This window comes from Oncorhynchus masou, unplaced genomic scaffold (genome assembly GCF_036934945.1).
Source record: "Oncorhynchus masou masou isolate Uvic2021 unplaced genomic scaffold, UVic_Omas_1.1 unplaced_scaffold_674, whole genome shotgun sequence".
Taxonomy (NCBI): Eukaryota; Metazoa; Chordata; class Actinopteri; order Salmoniformes; family Salmonidae; genus Oncorhynchus; species Oncorhynchus masou.
The window spans coordinates 253,360-275,762 of record NW_027013189.1 but is presented as its reverse complement, the minus strand read 5'-3'; the positions used below and the strand labels follow the sequence as shown (position 1 = coordinate 275,762).

Genomic DNA, 22,403 nt, shown 5'->3' with positions numbered 1-22,403 from the left:
AGAGCTGAACCCCTCCTCTGTTATGTCTGTCCTGGTCTAGAGCTGAACCCCTCCTCTGTTATGTCTGTCCTGGTCTAGAGCTGAACCCCTCCTCTGTTATGTCTGTCCTGGTCTAGAGCTGAACCCTCCTCTGTTATGTCTGTCCTGGTCTAGAGCTGAACCCCTCCTCTGTTATGTCTGTCCTGGTCTAGAGCTGAACCCCTCCTCTGTTATGTCCTGGTCTAGAGCTGAACCCCTCCTCTGTTATGTCTGTCCTGGTCTAGAGCTGAACCCTCCTCTGTTATGTCTGTCCTGGTCTAGAGCTGAACCCCTCCTCTGTTATGTCTGTCCTGGTCTAGAGCTGAACCCCTCCTCTGTTATGTCTGTCCTGGTCTAGAGCTGAACCCCTCCTCCTCTGGTCTAGAGCTATGTCTGTCCTGGTCTAGAGCTGAACCCCTCCTCTGTTATGTCTGTCCTGGTCTAGAGCTGAACCCCTCCTCTGTTATGTATGTCCTGGTCTAGAGCTGAACCCCTCCTCTGTTATGTCTGTGTCCTGGTCTAGAGCTGAACCCCTCCTCTGTTATGTCTGTCTGTCCTGGTCTAGAGCTGAACCCCTCCTCTGTTATGTATGTCCTGGTCCAGTGCTGAACCCCTCCTCTGTTATGTCTGTCGTGGTCTAGAGCTGAACCCCTCCTCTGTTATGTATGTCCTGGTCTAGAGCTGAACCCCTCCTCTGTTATGTCTGTCCTGGTCTAGAGCTGAACCCCTCCTCTGTTATGTATGTCCAGGCCCAAACCTGAGATGAGCTTGAGTCTATCCCTGGGGAGGGTCTTACTGCAGGACACAGTGCAAGCAGACCAGTTAGACATCTCCTCCTTCACTACAGTGGCTCCTCTCTGCTGCTGCTGGTATCTCCGAGACTGAACTTGAAGACGATGATTCCCCAGTGAGGCTGTGTTCACAGCCAGGAGAGTTCCTAATTGTTGCTAAATGTTCTGCTGTGTTGCACACACTCTCTCACCCCTCCAACCTACTCCCCTACCCGAACATTGTTTCCACACAACTTAAGAACTTTCTCTCTGCCTTCAAGCAAAAAAAAAACAAAACAATGGTTTGGTTTTTACTTTGCTAACCAGGGTGGGGTTGAAACATCCAGCTAACCTGATGATAGCTGGTTTCAGCTCAGACCAGGGCTGTATTCATTAGGCACCAAACTGAAGTAAACATGATAGGGACTCGCTGAGCCATCTCGAAAAAAACAAACTTGTTTTCCTTTTCCACTGCGAAACATTTTGTTTCGTTGTTCCCTGATGAACATGACCCCAGCTCTATGGGATGTGAAATGCTAAAACACTGAACAGACGAATTGGCTAATGTTTCACTAACCAATGCAAACGTTTAACCTGATCCCAGATCTGTTCGTGCTCATGCCAACTTCATGGCTATTAGTCAAGCCAATTATTTTTGGCATGACTGTGAGTGACAAGGAGTTGTCATGGTGACCCAAACAGACTGGCACTCATGCTAAGCTTGGTTCTATTTATAGAGTTTTGTATCTGTCCCATTATGGCATCAGTGACAGCATGAGCAGCACCATTGAGGCTATCACCATTTTAAAGTAGTACATTTTCTTCTTCTTTTTTTTTATGTTTGAAAAAGTGTATCGCTAATATTAGTGATTTACCTCCACCTGCATTGCCCGGGGTGTTGAACCAAATCTTGTCATTCATTTGTTGTGGCCACTACAAGGCTTTGATATAGCTTAAAGCCATTTACAAAACTAAGCAAACCAATTTGAAGAAGACACTGCTCTGATCATTGACCGATCGCTCCCAACTCATAGGAATCGCTGTCCAGTTGACTACCTTTTAAAATGGTGGAAAGCGCTCCGTGGCAAAGTCCCATGCAAATAGTGTTATTTCCAAGTCCTGATCTCTCTTTCCATCTCTATGGTCCCAGTTCATGTCGATCAGTGAACAACATGATTGTGGGTCGAACAAAGCAAGAAATCAGCCTTTTGTATGAACACATGGATTCACAGGGAATCCTTCAATTATGCAAATTTAGCCGGTAAAATCTCGTTAGTTTTTGTGCCGCCGCGTTAAAACCAGATGAGCGTTTTGTGAACAGGACAAAAGGGAAAACGCATCGCAATGCAGTCTTTGTTTGTTTAAACGCTTTCGTTGTGTTGTTCTCACCCTGCTTGTAAGGTTTAGAGCAAACTGATTTATCGGTCAAAAATACTATTTTGACTTTTTAAAATGTGTGAAATGTCAAACTTTTTGATGGATTTTGCAATAGACCATTTGATGAGCACAGAGTTAAGTGAAACTCCTCTTTTACACACACACACACACACACACACACACACTTCCTTCTCTGTTCTTCTCTATGATATCCAGTTTGTTTCTCTGTTGGTGAAGGGTGTTGTGTCTGTCTGTTTCTCAGGTGGCACACTATTCCCTATATAATACACTACATTTGACCAGGACCTCTAGGCTGTTTGGGATGCACCCTATTCCCTATATAATACACTACATTTGACCAGGACCTCTAGCCGTTTGGGATGCACCCTATTCCCTATATAATACACTACATTTGACCAGGACCTCTAGCCGTTTGGGATGCACCCTATTCCCTATATAATACACTACATTTGACCAGGACCTCCAGCCATTTGGGATGCACCCTATTCCCTATATAATACACTACATTTGACCAGGACCTCTGGCTGTTTGGGATGCATCCTATTCCCTATATAATACACTACATTTGACCAGGACCTCTGGCAGCCATTTGACCAGGATGCATGCCCTATTCCCTATATAATACACTACATTTGACCAGGACCTCTGGCTGTTTGGGATGCATCCTATTCCCTATATAATACACTACATTTGACCAGGACCTCTGGCTGTTTGGGATGCACACTATTCCCTATATAATACACTACATTTGACCAGGACCTCTAGCTGTTTGGGATGCACCCTATTCCCTATATAATACACTACATTTGACCAGGACCTCCAGCTTTTTGGGATGCACCCTATTCCCTATATAATACACTACATTTGACCAGGACCTCTAGGCGTTTGGGATGCACCTATTCCCTATATAATACACTACATTTGACCAGGACCTCTGGCTGTTTGGGATGCACCCTATTCCCTATATAATACACTACATTTGACCAGGACCTCCAGCCATTTTGGGATGCCCTATTCCCTATATAATACACTACATTTGACCAGGACCTCTAGCCGTTTGGGATGCACCCTATTCCCTATATAATACACTACATTTGACCAGGACCTCTGGCTGTTTGGGATGCACCCTATTCCCTATATAATACACTACATTTGACCAGGACCTCCAGCCGTTTGGGATGCACACTATTCCTTATATAATACACTACATTTGACCAGGACCTCCAGCCGTTTGGGATGCACCCTATTCCCTATATAATACACTACATTTGACCAGGACCTCTGGCCATTTGGGATGCACCCTATTCCCTATATAATACACTACATTTGACCAGGACCTCTGGCTGTTTGGGATGCACCCTATTCCCTATATAATACACTACATTTGACCAGGACCTCTAGGCTGTTTGGGATGCACCCTATTCCTATATAATACACTACATTTGACCAGGACCTCTGGCTGTTTGGGATGCACCCTATTCCTATATAATACACTACATTTGACCAGGACCTCTATTCCCTATATAATACACTACATTTGACCAGGACCTCTAGCCATGGGATGACACCCTATTCCCTATATAATACACTACATTTGACCAGGACCTCTAGGCTGTTTGGGATGCACCTATTCCCTCCTAATACACTACATTTGACCAGGACCTCTGGCCATTTGGGACTCACCTATTCAGTCCTGATCACACCGTAACTTTCACACCGTAACTGGCTGATCACACCGTCACTGATCACCAGGACCGTAACTGATCACACCCTATATAACTCTGATCACACCGTAACTCTGGCCGTCTGGGATGATCACACCATTTGACCAGGTCCTGGTTTGGTGCACCCCTTAGGGAATATCACACCCTATTCCTATATAATACACTGGTTTGACCAGTCTGGCCGTTTGGGATCACACCCGTCCTGGTCACAGGACCTCTGGCTAACTGATCACACCCGTTCCTGATCATAAACTACATTTGACCAGGACCTCTGTTATGTTTGGGATGGTCACCCTGATATACACCGTAATTTGACCAGGACCTGATCACACCCTATACTACATCCAGGACCTGGCTGATCACACTGTTTGCTGAACCCTCCCTATAACTAATACTGCCATTTGACCTGGAATGCACCCTCCTATACCATTTGACAGGACCTCCTGGCTAATGCACCCTATTCCCTATATGCTGGGGTGGTCATTTGACCAGGACCTCTAGGCTAACTTGGTTGGATGACCCTATTCCCTATATAATGTCCTACATTTGACCAGGACCTCTAGGTGTTGGGATGCACATTCCCTGGTCTACACTACATTTGACCCCTCCTGTTTGGGATGCCCATTCCCTGGTCTAAAGTACACTACATTTGTGCACCGTTTGGAGGACATGATGTAATACACTGGGTCTAACACCTATATAATACACAGACCAGGACCTCTGGCCGTTTGGGAGTGCCACCCTATTCCCTGGTCTACACTATTGATTCCAGGACCTGTGCACTATTCCCTATATAATACACTACATTTGACCAGGACCTGTAGATGCACATATTGACCATCTCGACCTCTGGTCTATTCCCTATATAATGCACTACATTTGACCAGGACCTCTAGGCTGTTTGGGATGCACATTTATATAATACCTGGTCTAAAGTTTGGGATGCACTATATAGGGAATGGGGTGCATTTGCCCTGGTCTAAACCAGGACCTCTGTAGTGCACTATATAGGGAATCTGGGTGCCATTCCCTATATGTACCCTGGTCACTAAAATAGTGCACTATATAGGGAATCTGGGTGTCTATTTGCCCTGGTCTAAAGGGATGCAGTGCATCCCTATATAATACATACATTTGGAATGATGTCCCATTCCCTATATGTCATTTGACCAGGACCTGGCCGTCACCCTAAAGTAGTGCACTATATAATACACTACATTTGAATCTACCTGTTTGGGGTAATACATATTTGACCTGGTCTAAAGTTAGTGCACTATATAATACACAACTTGACTGACAAACTGAATTTGGGATGCCATGGATTTGACCAACCTCTAGTGCACTATATATAATGGGAATGGGGGTGCACACTATTCCCTGCATAATAGTACATTTGACCAGGACCTCGGCCGTGTTGGGATGCACCCTTTCCATCTATATGGTCCACTACATTTGACCAGGACCTCTGATTGTGCACACCCTATATAGGGAATGGGGTGTCATTTGCCCTGACCAGTCTAAAGTAGTGCACTATATAGGGAATACACTACATTTGACCAGGACCTCCTGTTTGTCTAAAGTAGTGCACTATATAGGGAATGGGGTGCCATTTGCCCTATTTAATCTAAAGTAGTGCACTATATAGGGAATGGGGAATACACTACATTTGCCCTGGTCTAAAATACACTACATTTGTGCACTATTCCCTATAGGGAATCTGGGGTGTCATTTGCCCTGGTTTGGGATGCACACTATTCCCTAATAATACACTACATTTGACCAGGACCTGCACTATTCCTTATATAATACACTACATTTGGGAATCTGGGTTTGGGATGCATTTGCCCTCTGGTCTAATATAATACACTACATTTGACCAGGACCTCTAGCATGCTATTCCCTATATAATACACACATTTGACCAGGACCTCTGGCCGTTTGGGATGCACCCTATTCCCTATATAATACACTACATTTGACCAGGACCTCTAGCTGTTTGGGATGCACCCTATTCCCTATATAATACACTAATTTGACCAGGACCTCTAGGCTGTTTGCCACCCTATTCCCTAATAGTAGTACATTTGACCAGGACCTCTAGGGAATGGGATGCACATTTGCCCTATATAATACACTACATTTGACCAGGACCTCTAGGCTGTTTGGGATACCCTATTCCACTATATAATAACATTTGACCAGGACCTCTAGGCTGTTTGTGCATTTGCCCTATATAATACCATTTGACCAGGACCTCTGGCCGTTTGGGATGCATCCTATTCCCTATATAATACACTACATTTGACCAGGACCTCTACCGTTTGGGATGCACCCTATTCCCTATATAATACACTACATTTGACCAGGACCTCTGGCCGTTTGGGATGGGGTGTCATTTGACCAGGACCTCTGGTTTGGGATGCACCCTAATATAATAGTGCACTATTCCCTATATAATACACTACATTTGACCAGGACCTCTGGGTTTGGGATGCACATTTGACCCTGGTTTGGGATGCACACTAAAATACACTACATTTGACCAGGACCTCTGGCATGCACCTATTCCCTATATAATACACTACATTTGAAGGACCTCTGGGTTTGGATGCACATTCCCATATAATGACACTACATTTGACCAGGACCTGGCAGTGGGATGCACACCTGTATTCCCTATATATACACCACTGACCACCTTGGCCTGATCACACCGTAACTGATCAAATTCACCCGTAATGATCACACTACATTTGACCAGGACTGACACACCTTTGGGATGCACACTATTCCTGATAATACACTACATTTGACCAGGACCTCTAGGTTTGGGATGGACACCCTGATCATCATGGACCTCTGGCCTTTGGGATGGACTATTCCCTACACTACATTTGACCAGGACCTCCTTTTGATGCAATTCATAATACACTACATTTGAACCCGACCTCTCAGCCGTTTGGGATGCACCCTATTCCCTATATAATACACTACATTTGATCAGGACTCTGGCCACATGACTCTACATGTTGTAGATGAAGGTGTTGTTGTCTGACTCTCCTGATTCCCGTATGATCACACCGTAACTGATCACACCCGTCCTGATCACACCGTAACTGATCACACCCGTCCTGATCACACCGTAACTGATCACACCCGTCCTGATCACACCGTAACTGATCACACCGTAACTGATCACACCCGTAAATGATCACACCGTAACTGATCACACCGTAACTGATCACACCCGTAACTGATCACACCCGTCCTGATCACACCGTAACTGCTGCCATGTGACTGGAAACAGCCAGATATGACTCTACATGTTGTAGATGAAGGTGTTGATGTCCGGCTCTCTCTTCCCTCCATACTCCACTACTGGTTTGACTCCCTATTGGCACCTGCACCGATTATGCACTTAATGTTCTGTTATTTGATAAAGGAATGAATCACTGACCCAGTGGCTGGTTCCATGCACAGTGATTGGCCAGGATAACTAGGTCAGGTGTACCGATTGGACACATTAATTACAATAACTCCGCCCCCCCCCCCCTCCCCCCCAAGAGTGGCCCGTTTTGGAGGAGATGATGTCAGTGGACAACACCTGTAACACTGTCTGGCACCCTATTTAGTATGTAGTGCACTACTTTGGACTAGAGCACATAATGGGTCTGGTCTAAAGTAGTGCACTATAAGGAACGGGGTTCCATTTCAGACAGCATCCAGGTCTTCAGGACCATCCATCCTTCTGGACCATGGATTCAGGACCATCCATCCTTCTGGACCATCCATTCAGGACCATGTGGACCATCCATCCTTCTGGAATCCATCCTTCAGGACCATCCAATTTCTGGACCATCCACCTGCCCATCCTGGACCATTCCTTCAGGACCCTCCATCCTTCTGACCATCCATCCTTCTGGACCATTTAACCATCCATCTGGACCATCCATCCTTCTGGACCATCCATCCTTCAGGACCATCCATCCTTCAGGACCATCCATCCTTCTGGACCATCCACCTTCTGGACCATCCATCCTTCTGGACCATCCATCCTTCAGGACCATCCACTGGACCATCCATCCTTCAGGACCATCCATCCTTCTGGACCATCCATCCTTCTGGACCGTCCATCCTTCAGGACCGTCCATCCTTCTGGACCGTCCATCCTTCAGGACCGTCCATCCTTCTGGACCGTCCATCCTTCTGGACCGTCCATCCTTCTGGACCGTCCATCCTTCTGGACCGTCCATCCTTCAGGACCGTCCATCCTTCTGGACCGTCCATCTTCTGGACCGTCCATCCTTCTGGACCGTCCATCCTTCAGGACCGGGACCGATCCTTCTGGACCATCTGTTCTGGACCAATCCTTCTGGACCAATCCTTCTGGACCATCCATCCTTCTGGACCATATCCTTCTGACCATCCATCCTTCTGGACCATCCATCCTTCAGGACCATCCATCCTTCTGGACCATGATCCTTCTGGACCATCCATCCTTCTGGACCATCCATCCTTCACCATCCATCCTTCTGGACTCATCTCTGGATGTATGTTCTGGACCCATCTTCTCCATCACTTCTCAGATCATTTCAGTGACGTCTGATTTCAAGTTTAAATGTTTTTATTAAAATTGTTACATGTTGAATAACATCTTTAACTTTGGTTCCAGGCTTCCTGTTAGTGCCTGGGCTGTTGAGCTATACACATGGGCTCAGGTCTAAAGTCGTGCACTATATAGGGAATGGGGTGCCATTTGCCCTGGTCTAAAGTAGTGCACTATATAGGGAATGGGGTGCCATTTGCCCTGGTCTAAAGTTGTGCACTATATAGGGAATGGGGTGCCATTTGCCCTGGTCTAAAGTAGTGCACTATATAGGAATGGGGTGCCATTTGCCCTGGTCTAAAGTCGTGCACTATATAGGGAATGGGGTGCCATTTGCCCTGGTCTAAAGTAGTGCACTATATAGGGAATGGGGTGTCATTTGCCCTGGTCTAAAGTAGTGCACTATATAGGGAATGGGATGTCCATTTGCCCTGGTCTAAAGTAGTGCACTGGGAATGGGATGCCATTTGCCCTGGTCTAAAGTAGTGCACTATATAGGGAATGGGGTGCCATTTGCCCTGGTCTAAAGTAGTGCACTATATAGGGAATGGGGTGCCATTTGCCCTGGTCTAAAGTAGTGCACTATATAGGGAATGGGGTGTCATTTGCCCTGGTCTAAAGTAGTGCACTATATAGGGAATGGGATGCCATTTGCCCTGGTCTAAAGTAGTGCACTATATAGGGAATGGGGTGCTTTGCCCTGGTCTAAAGTAGTGCACTATATAGGGAATGGGATGCCATTTGCCCTGGTCTAAAGTAGTGCACTATATAGGGAATGGGGTGTCATTTGCCCTGGTCTAAAGTCGTGCACTATATAGGGAATGGGGTGTCATTTGCCCTGGTCTAAAGTAGTGCACTATATAGGGAATGGGGTGCCATTTGCCCTGGTCTAAAGTTGTGCACTATATAGGGAATGGGGTGCCATTTGCCCTGGTCTAAAGTTGTGCACTATATAGGGAATGGGGTGCCATTTGCCCTGGTCTAAAGTAGTGCACTATATAGGGAATGGGGTGTCATTTGCCCTGGTCTAAAGTAGTGCACTATATAGGGAATGGGGTGCCATTTGGGATGCAGTGGTTTACTCTGCACAAACAAGTACTGTCTTCTGCCTTCTCCCCTGGCACCAATAACACATCATGTGTCTAAACATGACCTTAAACAAACCTCCTCTCTGGCTCTGTCTGGCTCTCTACTCTCTGGCTCTCTGGCTCTCTCTGTCTCTATCTCTCTGGCTCTCTCTCTCTATCTGTCTCTCTCCTGATGTATTTTATAAATATATAGATACTGGTATGTGTATATACTGTATATATAGTAGTTTGTTGCTTTGTAAATCAATGTAGGTGGAATGTACAACATGTGAAGATGTCCATTTTAATAAACATGACTACATGCTGACATCAGTTGGTGGTTATATTGTAATGTGATTTAACAAATCGTCATATTACATGAAAATAGATAAATAGAGAAGTACATAAAGAATCCATCCAGGTCATTGGATATGATTCTATATGTGACAATAATTTGCAGGAGATGTTGTGAAGATTATAGATCCAGATGACATTATAAAATGTCATTTCCTGTTGCGTCAACCGCCAGATCCACCCATGTAAAAACACTGTGTCCTTTTCTGACTTCTGAAGCTGTGTCTCTTTGAGCTGTCTGTTACCGTGGAGACATGAGCGTTCTGTCATCCTTCCCTAGAGGAGATCCTTCTCTGTAAAGAAACCCGTACAGGATTAGAGCCAAGCCAGCAGAGCATGACGTGGACACACACACACACACACACACACCTCTGGCTGTGCTGAAGCAGCCTTCACAGTGCACTGTCCCTCTGTGGAGCCACATACTGTCTCCTACATGGAGGTCTCCTAGAGGACAATGGCACACCTCACACTGTCGACGAGAGGAAGATGGTTACATACAGTTTGGGTTCAGAGACAGATTATTAGAATCACATGAATAACTGCCAACTGACTGACTGACTGCCTACTGATTGACTGACTGACTGCCTACTAATTGACTGATTGACTGACTGCCTACTGTTTGACTGACTGCCTACTGATTGACTGACTGACTGCCTACTGATTGACTGACTGCCTACTGTTTGACTGACTGCCTACTGTTTGACTGACTGCCTACTGTTTGACTGACTGCCTACTGATTGACTGACTGCCTACTGATTGACTGACTGCCTACTTACTGACTGACTGCCTACTGACTGACTGCTACTGACTGACTGACTGACTGCCTACTGATTGACTGACTGCCTACTGATTGACTGACTGCTACTGACTGACTGACTGACTGCCTACGGATTGACTTACTGACTGACTGCCTACTGACTGACTGCTACTGACTGACTGACTGCCTACTGATTGACTGACTGCCTACTGATTGACTGACTGCTACTGATTTACTGACTGACTGCCTACTGACTGACTGCCGACTGACTGCCTACTGATTGACTGACTGCCTGCCTGACTGCTTGCCTGACTGACTGCCTACTGATTGATTGACTGACTGACTGACTGCTGACTGCCTACTGATTGATTGACTGACTGCCTACTGATTGAATGACTGACTGACTGACTGCCTACTGACTGCCTGCACACATGATACACATCTAGAGGACATATCCAGTTATCACTACAGCACAACTATGTGGAAGATGTGTGACTTCCTGTAGATGTGTTGAATAGATAGACGTGTAGATGTGTGTTGAATAGATAGACGTGTAGACGTTCTGTAGATGTGTGTTGAATAGATAGACGTGTAGATGTGTGTTGAATAGATAGACGTGTAGATGTGTGTTGAATAGATAGACGTGTAGACGTTCTGTAGATGTGTGTTGAATAGATAGACGTGTAGATGTGTGTTGAATAGCTAGACGTGTGAGACGTACTGTAGGTGTGTGAAAATGCCACACTATTCCCTATATAGTGCACTACTTTTGACCAGAGCCTATAGGGTCCATTGGGCCTGGTCTGAAGTAGTGCAGTTTAAAGAGCTTAGGAGAGGCAATTGGGACACACATAGATATATGTTGAATAGACGGGTGTGTTGCTTTACCTTGAAGCAGGATGAGTGGCTGTAGATCTGTAGATCCTCCAGGATCATGTTGGCTCCAGCCACCATCGGTTTACAGCAGTATGAACACAGGCCCTTGGTCACACTCCTGTACAGCAGAGGGCAGTAGTGAGTTGGAGATGGAGAGAACACATAGTGACAGCTTTGCTGAGTGCAGAGTCAGCGCCTGTGATGTTTAAAGACGATAAGACAAACACAGTCCTGATACAGTGTTCATTTACACATTATAATATTTTTAAACATTTATTCTAACTGTTCAGACAGAATGTATTTGCTACATGAACACAAAACATGTTGGGTATGGACTAGAAGAGAGTCTGGGTTGGAGTCAGGACTGACCTGTTGGGTATGGACTAGAGAGTAGAGTCTGGGTTGGAGTCAGGACTGACCTGTTGGGTATGGACTAGAGGAGAGTCTGGGTTGGAGTCAGGACTGACCTGTTGGGTATGGACTAGAGGGAGAGTCTGGGTTGGAGTCAGGACTGACCTGTTGGGTATGGACTAGAGAGTAGAGTCTGGGTTGGAGTCAGGACTGACCTGTTGGGTATGGACTAGAGAGGAGAGTCTGGGTTGGAGTCAGGACTGACCTGTTGGGTATGGACTAGAGGAGAGTCTGGGTTGGAGTCAGGACTGACCTGTTGGGTATGGACTAGAAGAGAGTCTGGGTTGGAGTCAGGACTGACCTGTTGGGTATGGACTAGAGAGGAGAGTCTGGGTTGGAGTCAGGACTGACCTGTTAGGTATGGACTAGAGGAGAGTCTGGGTTGGAGTCAGGACTGACCTGTTGGGTATGGAGAGGATCTGGAGTCAGGACTGGTTAGGTATGGAGAGTCTGGGTTGGAGTCAGGACTGACCTGTTGTGTATGGACTAGAGGAGAGTCTGGGTTGGAGTCAGGACTGACCTGTTGGGTATGGACTAGAGAGGAGAGTCTGGGTTGGAGTCAGGACTGACCTGTTGGGTATGGACTAGAGAGGAGTGTCTGGGTTGGAGTCAGGACTGACCTGTTAGGTATGGACTAGAGAGGAGAGTCTGGGTTGGAGTCAGGACTGACCTGTTGGGTATGGACTAGAGGAGAGTCTGGGTTGGAGTCAGGACTGACCTGTTGGGTATGGACTAGAGGAGAGTCTGGTTTGGAGTCAGGACTGACCTGTTGGGTATGGACTAGGAGAGTCTGGGTTGGAGTCAGGACTGACCTGTTGGGTATGGACTAGAGGAGAGTCTGGGTTGGAGTCAGGACTGACCTGTTCGGGTATGGAGAGGAGAGTCTGGGTTGGAGTCAGGACTGACCTGTTAGGTATGGAGAGGAGAGTCTGGGTTGGAGTCAGGACTGACCTGTTAGGTATGGAGAGGAGAGTCTGGGTTGGAGTCAGGACTGACCTGTTGGGTATGGAGAGTCTGGGTTGGAGTCAGGACTGACCTGTTAGGTATGGACTAGAGGAGAGTCTGGGTTGGAGTCAGGACTGACCTGTTGGGTATGGACTAGAGGAGAGTCTGGGTTGGAGTCAGGACTGACCTGTTGGGTATGGACTAGAGGAGAGTCTGGGTTGGAGTCAGGACTGACCTGTTAGGTATGGAGAGGAGAGTCTGGGTTGGAGTCAGGACTGACCTGTTAGGTATGGAGAGGAGAGTCTGGGTTGGAGTCAGGACTGACCTGTTAGGTATGGACTAGAAGAGAGTCTGGGTTGGAGTCAGGACTGACCTGTTGGGTATGGACTAGAGGAGAGTCTGGGTTGGAGTCAGGACTGACCTGTTGGGTATGGACTAGAGAGGAGAGTCTGGGTTGGAGTCAGGACTGACCTGTTGGGTATGGACTAGAGAGTAGAGTCTGGGTTGGAGTCAGGACTGACCTGTTGGGTATGGACTAGAGAGGAGAGTCTGGGTTGGAGTCAGGACTGACCTGTTGGGTATGGACTAGAGAGGAGAGTCTGGGTTGGAGTCAGGACTGACCTGTTGGGTATGGAGAGGAGAGTCTGGGTTGGAGTCAGGACTGACCTGTTGGGTATGGACTAGAGAGGAGAGTCTGGGTTGGAGTCAGGACTGACCTGTTGGGTATGGACTAGAGAGGAGAGTCTGGGTTGGAGTCAGGACTGACCTGTTGGGTATGGACTAGAGAGTAGAGTCTGGGTTGGAGTCAGGACTGACCTGTTGGTTATGGAGAGGAGAGTCTGGGTTGGAGTCAGGACTGACCTGTTAGGTATGGACTAGAGAGTAGAGTCTGGGTTGGAGTCAGGACTGACCTGTTGGGTATGGACTAGAGAGAGAGTCTGGGTTGGAGTCAGGACTGACCTGTTAGGTATGGACTAGAGAGAGAGTCTGGGTTGGAGTCAGGACTGACCTGTTGGGTATGGACTAGAGAGAGAGTCTGGGTTGGAGTCAGGACTGACCTGTTGGGTATGGACTAGAGAGGAGAGTCTGGGTTGGAGTCAGGACTGACCTGTTGGGTATGGAGAGGAGAGTCTGGGTTGGAGTCAGGACTGACCTGTTGGGTATGGACTCGAGAGGAGAGTCTGGGTTGGAGTCAGGACTGACCTGTTGGGTATGGACTAGAGAGGAGAGTCTGGGTTGGAGTCAGGACTGACCTGTTGGGTATGGACTAGAGGAGAGTCTGGGTTGGAGGCAGGACTGACCTGTTTGGTATGGACTAGAGAGGAGAGTCTGGGTTGGAGTCAGGACTGACCTGTTAGGTATGGACTAGAGAGGAGAGTCTGGGTTGGAGTCGGGACTGACCTGTTGGGTATGGACTAGAGAGGAGAGTCTGGGTTGGAGTCAGGACTGACCTGTTAGGTATGGACTAGAGAGAGAGTCTGGGTTGGAGTCAGGACTGACCTGTTGGGTATGGACTAGAGGAGAGTCTGGGTTGGAGTCAGGACTGACCTGTTAGGTATGGACTAGAGGAGAGTCTGGGTTGGAGTCGGGACTGACCTGTTGGGTATGGACTAGAGGAGAGTCTGGGTTGGAGTCGGGACTGACCTGTTGGGTATGGACTAGAGGAGAGTCTGGGTTGGAGTCAGGACTGACCTGTTAGGTATGGACTAGAGGAGAGTCTGGGTTGGAGTCAGGACTGACCTGTTAGGTATGGACTAGAGGAGAGTCTGGGTTGGAGTCAGGACTGACCTGTTGGGTATGGACTAGAGAGGAGAGTCTGGGTTGGAGTCAGGACTGACCTGTTGGGTATGGAGAGGAGAGTCTGGGTTGGAGTCAGGACTGACCTGTTGGGTATGGAGAGGAGAGTCTGGGTTGGAGTCAGGACTGACCTGTTGGGTATGGAGAGGAGAGTCTGGGTTGGAGTCAGGACTGACCTGTTCGGTATGGAGAGTCTGGGTTGGAGTCAGGACTGACCTGTTGGGTATGGAGAGGAGAGTCTGGGTTGGAGTCAGGACTGACCTGTTAGGTATGGACTAGAGAGGAGAGTCTGGGTTGGAGTCAGGACTGACCTGTTGGGTATGGACTAGAGAGGAGAGTCTGGGTTGGAGTCAGGACTGACCTGTTAGGTATGGACTAGAGAGGAGAGTCTGGGTTGGAGTCAGGACTGACCTGTTGGGTATGGACTAGAGAGGAGTCTGGGTTGGAGTCAGGACTGACCTGTTGGGTATGGACTAGAGGAGAGTCTGGGTTGGAGTCAGGACTGACCTGTTGGGTATGGACTAGAGGAGAGTCTGGGTTGGAGTCAGGACTGACCTGTTAGGTATGGACTAGAGGAGAGTCTGGGTTGGAGTCAGGACTGACCTGTTGGTATGGACTAGAGAGGAGAGTCTGGGTTGGAGTCAGGACTGACCTGTTAGGTATGGACTAGAGGAGAGTCTGGGTTGGAGTCAGGACTGACCTGTTAGGTATGGACTAGAGAGAGTCTGGGTTGGAGTCAGGACTGACCTGTTAGGTATGGACTAGAAGGAGAGTCTGGGTTGGAGTCAGGACTGACCTGTTAGGTATGGACTAGAGGAGAGTCTGGGTTGGAGTCAGGACTGACCTGTTGGGTATGGACTAGAGGAGAGTCTGGGTTGGAGTCGGGACTGACCTGTTTGGTATGGACTAGAGGAGAGTCTGGGTTGGAGTCGGGACTGACCTGTTCGGTATGGACTAGAGGAGAGTCTGGGTTGGAGTCAGGACTGACCTGTTGGGTATGGACTAGAGAGAGTCTGGGTTGGAGTCAGGACTGACCTGTTAGGTATGGACTAGAGGAGAGTCTGGGTTGGAGTCAGGACTGACCTGTTAGGTATGGACTAGAGAGGAGAGTCTGGGTTGGAGTCAGGACTGACCTGTTGGGTATGGACTAGAGAGGAGAGTCTGGGTTGGAGTCAGGACTGACCTGTTGGGTATGGACTAGAGGAGAGTCTGGGTTGGAGTCAGGACTGACCTGTTAGGTATGGACTAGAGAGGAGAGTCTGGGTTGGAGTCAGGACTGACCTGTTAGGTATGGAGAGGAGAGTCTGGGTTGGAGTCAGAGAGGGCGGGTCAGGGAGTCTGGTCTCTAAGCTGAGAGAGGAGAGAATGAAGAAGGGTCGTCATGGTCTCGCTGACCCTGCTCAGTCCTGATTCATTTAGGATTTTAGACAAATCAGTTGACCAAATCTCTGGACACATTTTATCGGAATCACAGTTTTGAGATAAAAGTTATTTAAAGTCATAGAGGTCTTTTGCAAGAAGATAAATAAAATCCTTTTTTAGTTCATATTCATTATTGACAGTTCTTCCCCCTTGTGACAGCCTGGTCTCATAGACTAGACATAGTAAAAGTAATTCCAGGGCTCTAATCAGGATGATATGTTACCTTGGGTATGGTTACGGCAGGGTAGCCTAGTGGTTAGAGCGTTGGACTAGTAACCGGAAGTTCAAATCCCCGAGCTGACAAGGTACAAATCTGTCGTTCTGCCCCTGAACAGGCAGTTAACCCACTGTTCCTAGGCCGTCATTGAAAATAAGAATTTGTTCTTAACTGAATTGCCTAGTTAAATAAAGGTAAAATAAATCAAATAAAAAAACACAAGACAGAAGGTTATTAAGGCAAAACCCCAAATGTTGGGTGTTCGAATCTCATCATGGACAACTTTCACATTTTAGCTAATTAGCAACATTGCAACTACCCTTTTAAATTAACTCCTAATCTTAACCCTAACCCCTAGCCTAGCTAATGTTATCCACCTCGCTAACATTGGCTTTAGCCACCTAGCCAACGTTAGCCACCTAGCCAACGTTAGCCACCTAGCCAACGTTAGCCACCTAGCCAACGTTAGCCACCTAGCCAACGTTAGCCACCTAGCCAACGTTAGCCACAACAAATTGGCCGTTAAGTCCAGATTGTTCTTCAAGATGTTCAAACGTTCATAGATGACCAGCAGGATCAAATAATAATCACAGTGCAAAGTTAAAAAGTAAGAACATAAAAAAGGAAACAGTAACACAATAAAATAACTGTTAATTGTCGTCATGACTTTGACTGCATACTGCCAATCATCAATGTTCATTATGTCAGAAGTACCTGATCTCACTGATTACAACTTGGGGCATTGGAGGTGGTGGTGGTGGTGGAGTTGTTGGTGGTGGTGGAGTTGTTGGTGGTGGTTGGAGTTGTTGGTGGTGGTGGTGGTAGAGTTGTTGGTGGTGGTGGTGGTGGTTGAGTTGTTGGAGGTGGTGGTGGTAGAGTTGTTGGAGGTGGTGGTGGTAGAGTTGTTGGAGGAGGTGGTGGTGGTGGTAGAGTTGTTGGAGGAGGTGGTGGTGGTAGAGTTGTTGGAGGTGGTGGTGGTGGTAGAGTTGATGGAGGAGGTGGTGGTGGTAGAGTTGTTGATGGAGGAGGTGGTGGTGGTAGAGTTGTTGGAGGAGGTGGTGGTGGTAGAGTTGTTGGAGGTGGTGGTGGTGGTGGTGGTAGAGTTGTTGGAGGAGGTGGTGGTGGTAGAGTTGTTGGAGGAGGTGGTGGTGGTGGAGGAGGTGGTGGTGGTAGAGTTGTTGGGCCTGCCGGGGGCTCTTCATCAGTGATGTGGGTAATGGCGTAGGGGAGTACATCTGGAGGGCTTAGTGGGGAGCAGAATAGTTTTTTGGAGGAGGAAAAGACCCTCGCAGTAAAGAGGGACATGGATGGGCTCTTCAGTGATGAGCTTCTACAAAACCACACGGAAATAAAACAAGAGTTTTGGTCAGTTACTGTAATACAGCATTAAATAAAAGCTCACAAACACAATCAAACTTTAAACTCATGCAAAGTCACTTGTTCTATGTGTCTGACTGACGTGGGAGAGTTTAGGGACTTTGGGGAGTTTAGGGACTTTGGGGAGTTTAGGGACTTTGGGGAGTTTAGGGACTTTGGGGAGGTGCTCCCAGGACTCATGGCTGTCTTGGGATCTTTCATGGTCTTAGAGGTGGTGCTGGGAGGAGAGGGAAGACCGTCACGGTTGAGTACACTATTAGGATGGTCTGACAGTTTTTTTTCTGAGTTTGGTACAATTTTAGTCCCCTGAGTTCGAATTTTGACCTCTTTACCTTAAAACGAAGGACACAGTCTTGGTCTTCGGAGGAAGTGGAGGACTGAGGTAAAATGAAACAAACGAAAAACACAAATACAAACCCAAAAATCAGTTTAAGGAAAACACTGTGACTACTAGATAGTAGATATCTAGTTAGAGAAAACACTGTGACTACCAGATAGTAGATATCTAGTTAGAGAAAACACTGTGACTACCAGAGAGTAGATATCTAGTTAGAGAAAACACTGTGACTACCAGAGAGTAGATATCTAGTTAGAGAAAACACTGTGACTACCAGAGAGTAGATATCTAGTTAGAGAAAACACTGTGACTACCAGAGAGTAGATATCTAGTTAGAGAAAAGCACATTTTTATTATCCATTTAAAATAACATCAAATTAATCAGAAATACAGTGTAGACATTGTTAATGTTGTAAATGACTATTGTAGGTGCAGAAGGCAGATTCTTTTTAATGGAATATCTACATAGGCTACAGAGGCCCACTATCAGCACCACTCCTTTAAGGGGTGTGTAATCGGTGGCAGGGAAGAAACAAAGAATTTTGGCCAGAAACAAAGAATTTTCTTCTGAAACTCATCAGTCTATTCTTGTTCTGAGAAATGAAGGCTATTCAATGTGAGAAATTGCCAAGAAACTGAAGATCGCGTACAATGCTGTGTACTACTCCCTTCACAGAACGACGCAAACTGGCGTTGGGGAGTGGGAGTCCCCGGTGCACAACTGAGCAAGAGGACAAGTACATTAGAGGGTCAAGTTTGACGAACGGACACCTCACAAGTCCTCAACTGGCAGCATCATTAAATAGGACTCGCAAAACACCAGTCTCAACTTCAACAGTGAAGAGGCGACTCCGAGATGCTGGCCTTCTAGGCAGGAACGCTGCCAAGATAAACATAATGCAAATGTACCTCTTGGTCAGATGGTTGACTGGGTTGCTGGGGCTGGCAGGGACGGGCTGGCAGGGACGGGCTGGCAGGGACGGGCTGGCAGGGATGGGCTGGCCCACCTCCGATTGCAGGCTGTGGTTAGCATTAAACAGACAGAGGGAGATGGATGTGAGAGAGAGAGATAATTCTACCAAATTTGATATTGTCCAATCATTTAGATGTTTTGACATTGGTAAACTTCTAACCATGGTGACAGTGTCAATAGATTTGAGACAGCTCAGAATCTCTTCACACAGTGTGTGTGTGTGTGTGTGTGTGTGTGTGTGTGTGTGTGTGTCCCACTTACTCCACTAGCTCCTCCTCCTCCTCCTCCATGCTGCGTCTGATCCAGCTGTTGTCTTTCAGCAGACTGGTCTTCTTCCTGCTGCTGTCAACGTTGTTCTGACTGGCACTCATCTCCTGACTCCTTCTGACAGGCTTAGACTTCTGACTGGCACTCATCTCCTGACTCCTTCTGACAGGCTTAGACTTCTGACTGATAACAGACAGAAAGCAGAAAGCAGGCGAGGATGTTTCAGTCAGTGCTAGAAGAAACATGAAATGTAACAGAGATATTGGTGTGATGAACACTCACAACCTGGGTCACCTGCTACGTTTCAACATTCCAATGACCTGTCCTGAGGACATACCTGAATGTGGATGTATCTGTTTTATGACGAACACTGCCTGATGTGGTTAGGAATGGCATGCTAGATGGCATGTTTGATTACGCAATAATGTTCAACACAATCACAATGATTGAACAATCACAAACTTAAATGGTTGAGAACAGCAGACTGTTTCACTGTGGCTTACTAGTGTTGTCAGGGCTTACTAGTGTTGTCAGGGCTTACTAGTGTTGTCAGGGCTTAATAGTGTTGTCAGGGCTTAATAGTGTTGTTGTGGCTTAATAGTGTTGCTATGGCTTAATAGTGTTGCTATGGCTTAATAGTGTTGCTATGTGTTGCTATGGCTTAATAGTGTTGCTATGGCTTAATAGTGTTGCTATGGCTTAATAGTGTTGCTATGGCTTAATAGTGTTGCTATGGCTTAATAGTGTTGCTATGGCTTAATTGTGTTGCTATGGCTTAATTGTGTTGCTATGGCTTAAAGGGTGTTTATTAGGGCTTAATAGTGTTGTTATGGCTTAATTGTGTTGTCATGGCTTAATAGTGTTGTCATGGCTTAATAGTGTTGTTGTGGCTATGGCTTGGCTTAATAGTGTTGTTATGGCTTAATAGTGTTGTTATGGCTTGTTGCTAATTAATAGTGTTGCTATGGCTTAATTGTGTTGCTATGGCTAAAATTGTGTTATTAGGGCTTAATAGTGTTGTTATGGCTTAATTGTGTTGCTAGGGCTAATAGTGTTGTTTTGGCTTATTTGTCAGGGCTTAATAGTGTTATGGCTTAATTGTGTTGTTATGGCTTAATTGTGTTGCTAGGGCTAAAAGGGTGTTATTAGGCTTAATAGTGTTGTTATGGCTTAATAGTGTTGTCATGGCTTAATAGTGTTGTTATGGCTTAATAGTGTTGTGTATGGCTTAATTGTGTTGCTATGGCTTAATTGTGTTGCTATGGCTTAATAGTGTGTTGCTATGGCTTAATTGTGTTGCTATGGCTTAATTGTGTTGCTATGGCTAAATAGTGTTGCTATGGCTTTATTGTGTTGCTATGGCTAAATAGTGTTGTTATGGCTTAATAGTGTTGTCATGGCTTAATAGTGTTGTTATGGCTTAATAGTGTTGTCAGGGCTTAATAGTGTTGTTATGGCTTAATAGTGTTGTCAGGGCTTAATTGTGTTGCTAGGGCTAAAATGGTGTTATTAGGGCTTAATAGTGTTGTTAATGTGTTGCTAGGGCTAAAAGGGTGTTATTAGAGCTTAATAGTGTTGCTATGGCTTAATAGTGTTGCTATGGCTTAATAGTGTTGTGTATGGCTTAATAGTGTTGCTATGGTGTTGTCTTAATTGTGTTGCTAGGGCTAAAAGTAGGGCTGGCTTAATAGTGTTGCTATGGCTTTAATAGTAGTTAATAGTGTTGTTATAGCTTAATAGTGTTGCTATGGCTTAATAGTGTTGCTATGGCTTAATAGTGTTGTTATGGCTTAATAGTGTTGCAAAGGGATAATAGTGTTGTTATGGCTTTTTAGTGTTGCTATGGCTTAATAGTGTTATGGCTTAATAGTGTTATGGCTTGCACCTTTTGAGAACTGTGATAACAGAACACTAACCATTTCCTTTCCTTAAGAAACAAAGTTAAACATCTCAGAAAAACACACAGGGATACGGAAATCCCAGCTACCAACTGCTCTTAATGACTCATCTCTCATTCAATATCATGTAGGATCATTTCAAACTGTGAAACTCAGCAACGATACGAGACCACTACCAAAGATGTACCCTCTTTATAGAAAATGATAGATGTATCTGTTTAACTCACCGTGAAGAAGACCAGTGTTCACAATAGTGGCTGATGGTCGTGGAATAGAGGATTTTCTCTGTCTCTTTCTCTCTCTCTCTCTCTCTCTTCTCTCTCTGTAACTCTCTGTCTCTCTGTCTCTCTGTCTCTATGTCTCTCTCTCTCTGACGCTACCCTTTCTGTCCTGAAGGGTAAGGATAGGGGTCAGGGAGGGAGGTGTGGCATGCTCTGAGCCAAAACTGTACACACATGTAAACCTGAAAGGTGAGTTACCTGAGTTGACTGTTATCAGTGAGACTAGAAAACCACTGGAGGATGATCATAAAGAACTCATCAGGACTAAACTCAATGAGCTGCTCTACAAAGCAACAAGAGTGGTGATCATGGATGTGTGGCTGCCATTATTAAGGGATGTAGTAATGGCTACATGTTGCTGTTTTGAATCCTGTGTATTATGGCATTGCGACTGACCTGAAGCAACCTTGGCCTTTTCAGTATTTGTCAAGTGTGTGACACTTAATATGCATTAAACAGAGAGAGTGACTTCATCTTTGATTGACGTCATTACACTATTAATGAAAAAAAAAAAGTTACACACTTTATGTCATAATCAACACATAATGTAATAACTAACTGTAGTAACTATTACATTATGCTCAAAAATGTTATTACGTTATGCGTTCAGCATATTTATTACACATTATTGGCAATTTATTACATTATCAGCATTTATAAAATGTTAAATGTAAAAGTTATCACATTATTAGCAAATATTCCATTATGGTCAGTTATTACATTATCTGTCGCTACTGACCGTTTTCAAGGAAACAAGATGACGTATCCACCCTGCTTTTGCACGCAGGTGTTGTTGATGAGCCCTTGCACTGTGTCTTTCACACTCCAGCCCGCAACGGAGCTGTAATGCTTCTTGACGTTGGTTTGCACACCGCCATTCAAATGAAGAAGAAAAAGAAGATGGC

General features: G+C 46.0%; 1 protein-coding gene across 6 annotated transcripts; it reads right to left on the bottom strand.

The window, feature by feature from the left end:
- Positions 1-9,873: 9,873 nt before the first annotated feature.
- LOC135536870 (histidine-rich glycoprotein-like) lies at positions 9,874-22,327 on the bottom strand. 6 transcript variants are annotated; one of them, XR_010455084.1, is made up of 9 exons: positions 22,238-22,327; positions 19,314-19,502; positions 18,989-19,099; positions 18,075-18,119; positions 17,080-17,695; positions 16,008-16,076; positions 11,586-11,691; positions 10,307-10,409; positions 9,874-10,230 (listed from the first exon to the last, which is right to left on the bottom strand). XR_010455084.1 is itself a non-coding variant. In XM_064963101.1 (9 exons), the coding sequence occupies exons 5-9, from the start codon at positions 17,598-17,600 to the stop codon at positions 10,214-10,216; spliced, it is 816 nt and encodes a 271-aa protein (XP_064819173.1). In that variant the 5' UTR covers positions 17,601-17,695; positions 18,075-18,119; positions 18,989-19,099; positions 19,314-19,502; positions 21,445-21,532; the 3' UTR covers positions 9,874-10,213. The 6 variants fall into 6 exon arrangements, 2 of the variants coding, with proteins under 2 accessions (XP_064819173.1, XP_064819174.1); XR_010455083.1 differs by lacking the exon at positions 22,238-22,327 and adding an exon at positions 21,445-21,526 and having other exon boundaries at positions 19,314-19,551; XR_010455085.1 differs by lacking the exon at positions 22,238-22,327 and adding an exon at positions 21,445-21,526 and having other exon boundaries at positions 19,314-19,498.
- Between the last annotated feature and the right edge of the window lie 76 nt (positions 22,328-22,403).

Bases quoted from the DNA above. Each gene is read 5' to 3' on its own strand.
- LOC135536870 (XM_064963101.1), bottom strand. From the start codon at position 17,600: ATGTACTCCCCTACGCCATTACCCACATCACTGATGAAGAGCCCCCGG. The intron at 16,077-17,079 runs GTACTTCTGACA...CTCCTCTCTCAG, and splicing joins GTTGTAATCAGTGAGATCAG to CTTAGAGACCAGACTCCCTG. The intron at 10,410-11,585 runs GTAAAGCAACAC...TCTCGTCGACAG, and splicing joins GCCACTCATCCTGCTTCAAG to TGTGAGGTGTGCCATTGTCC.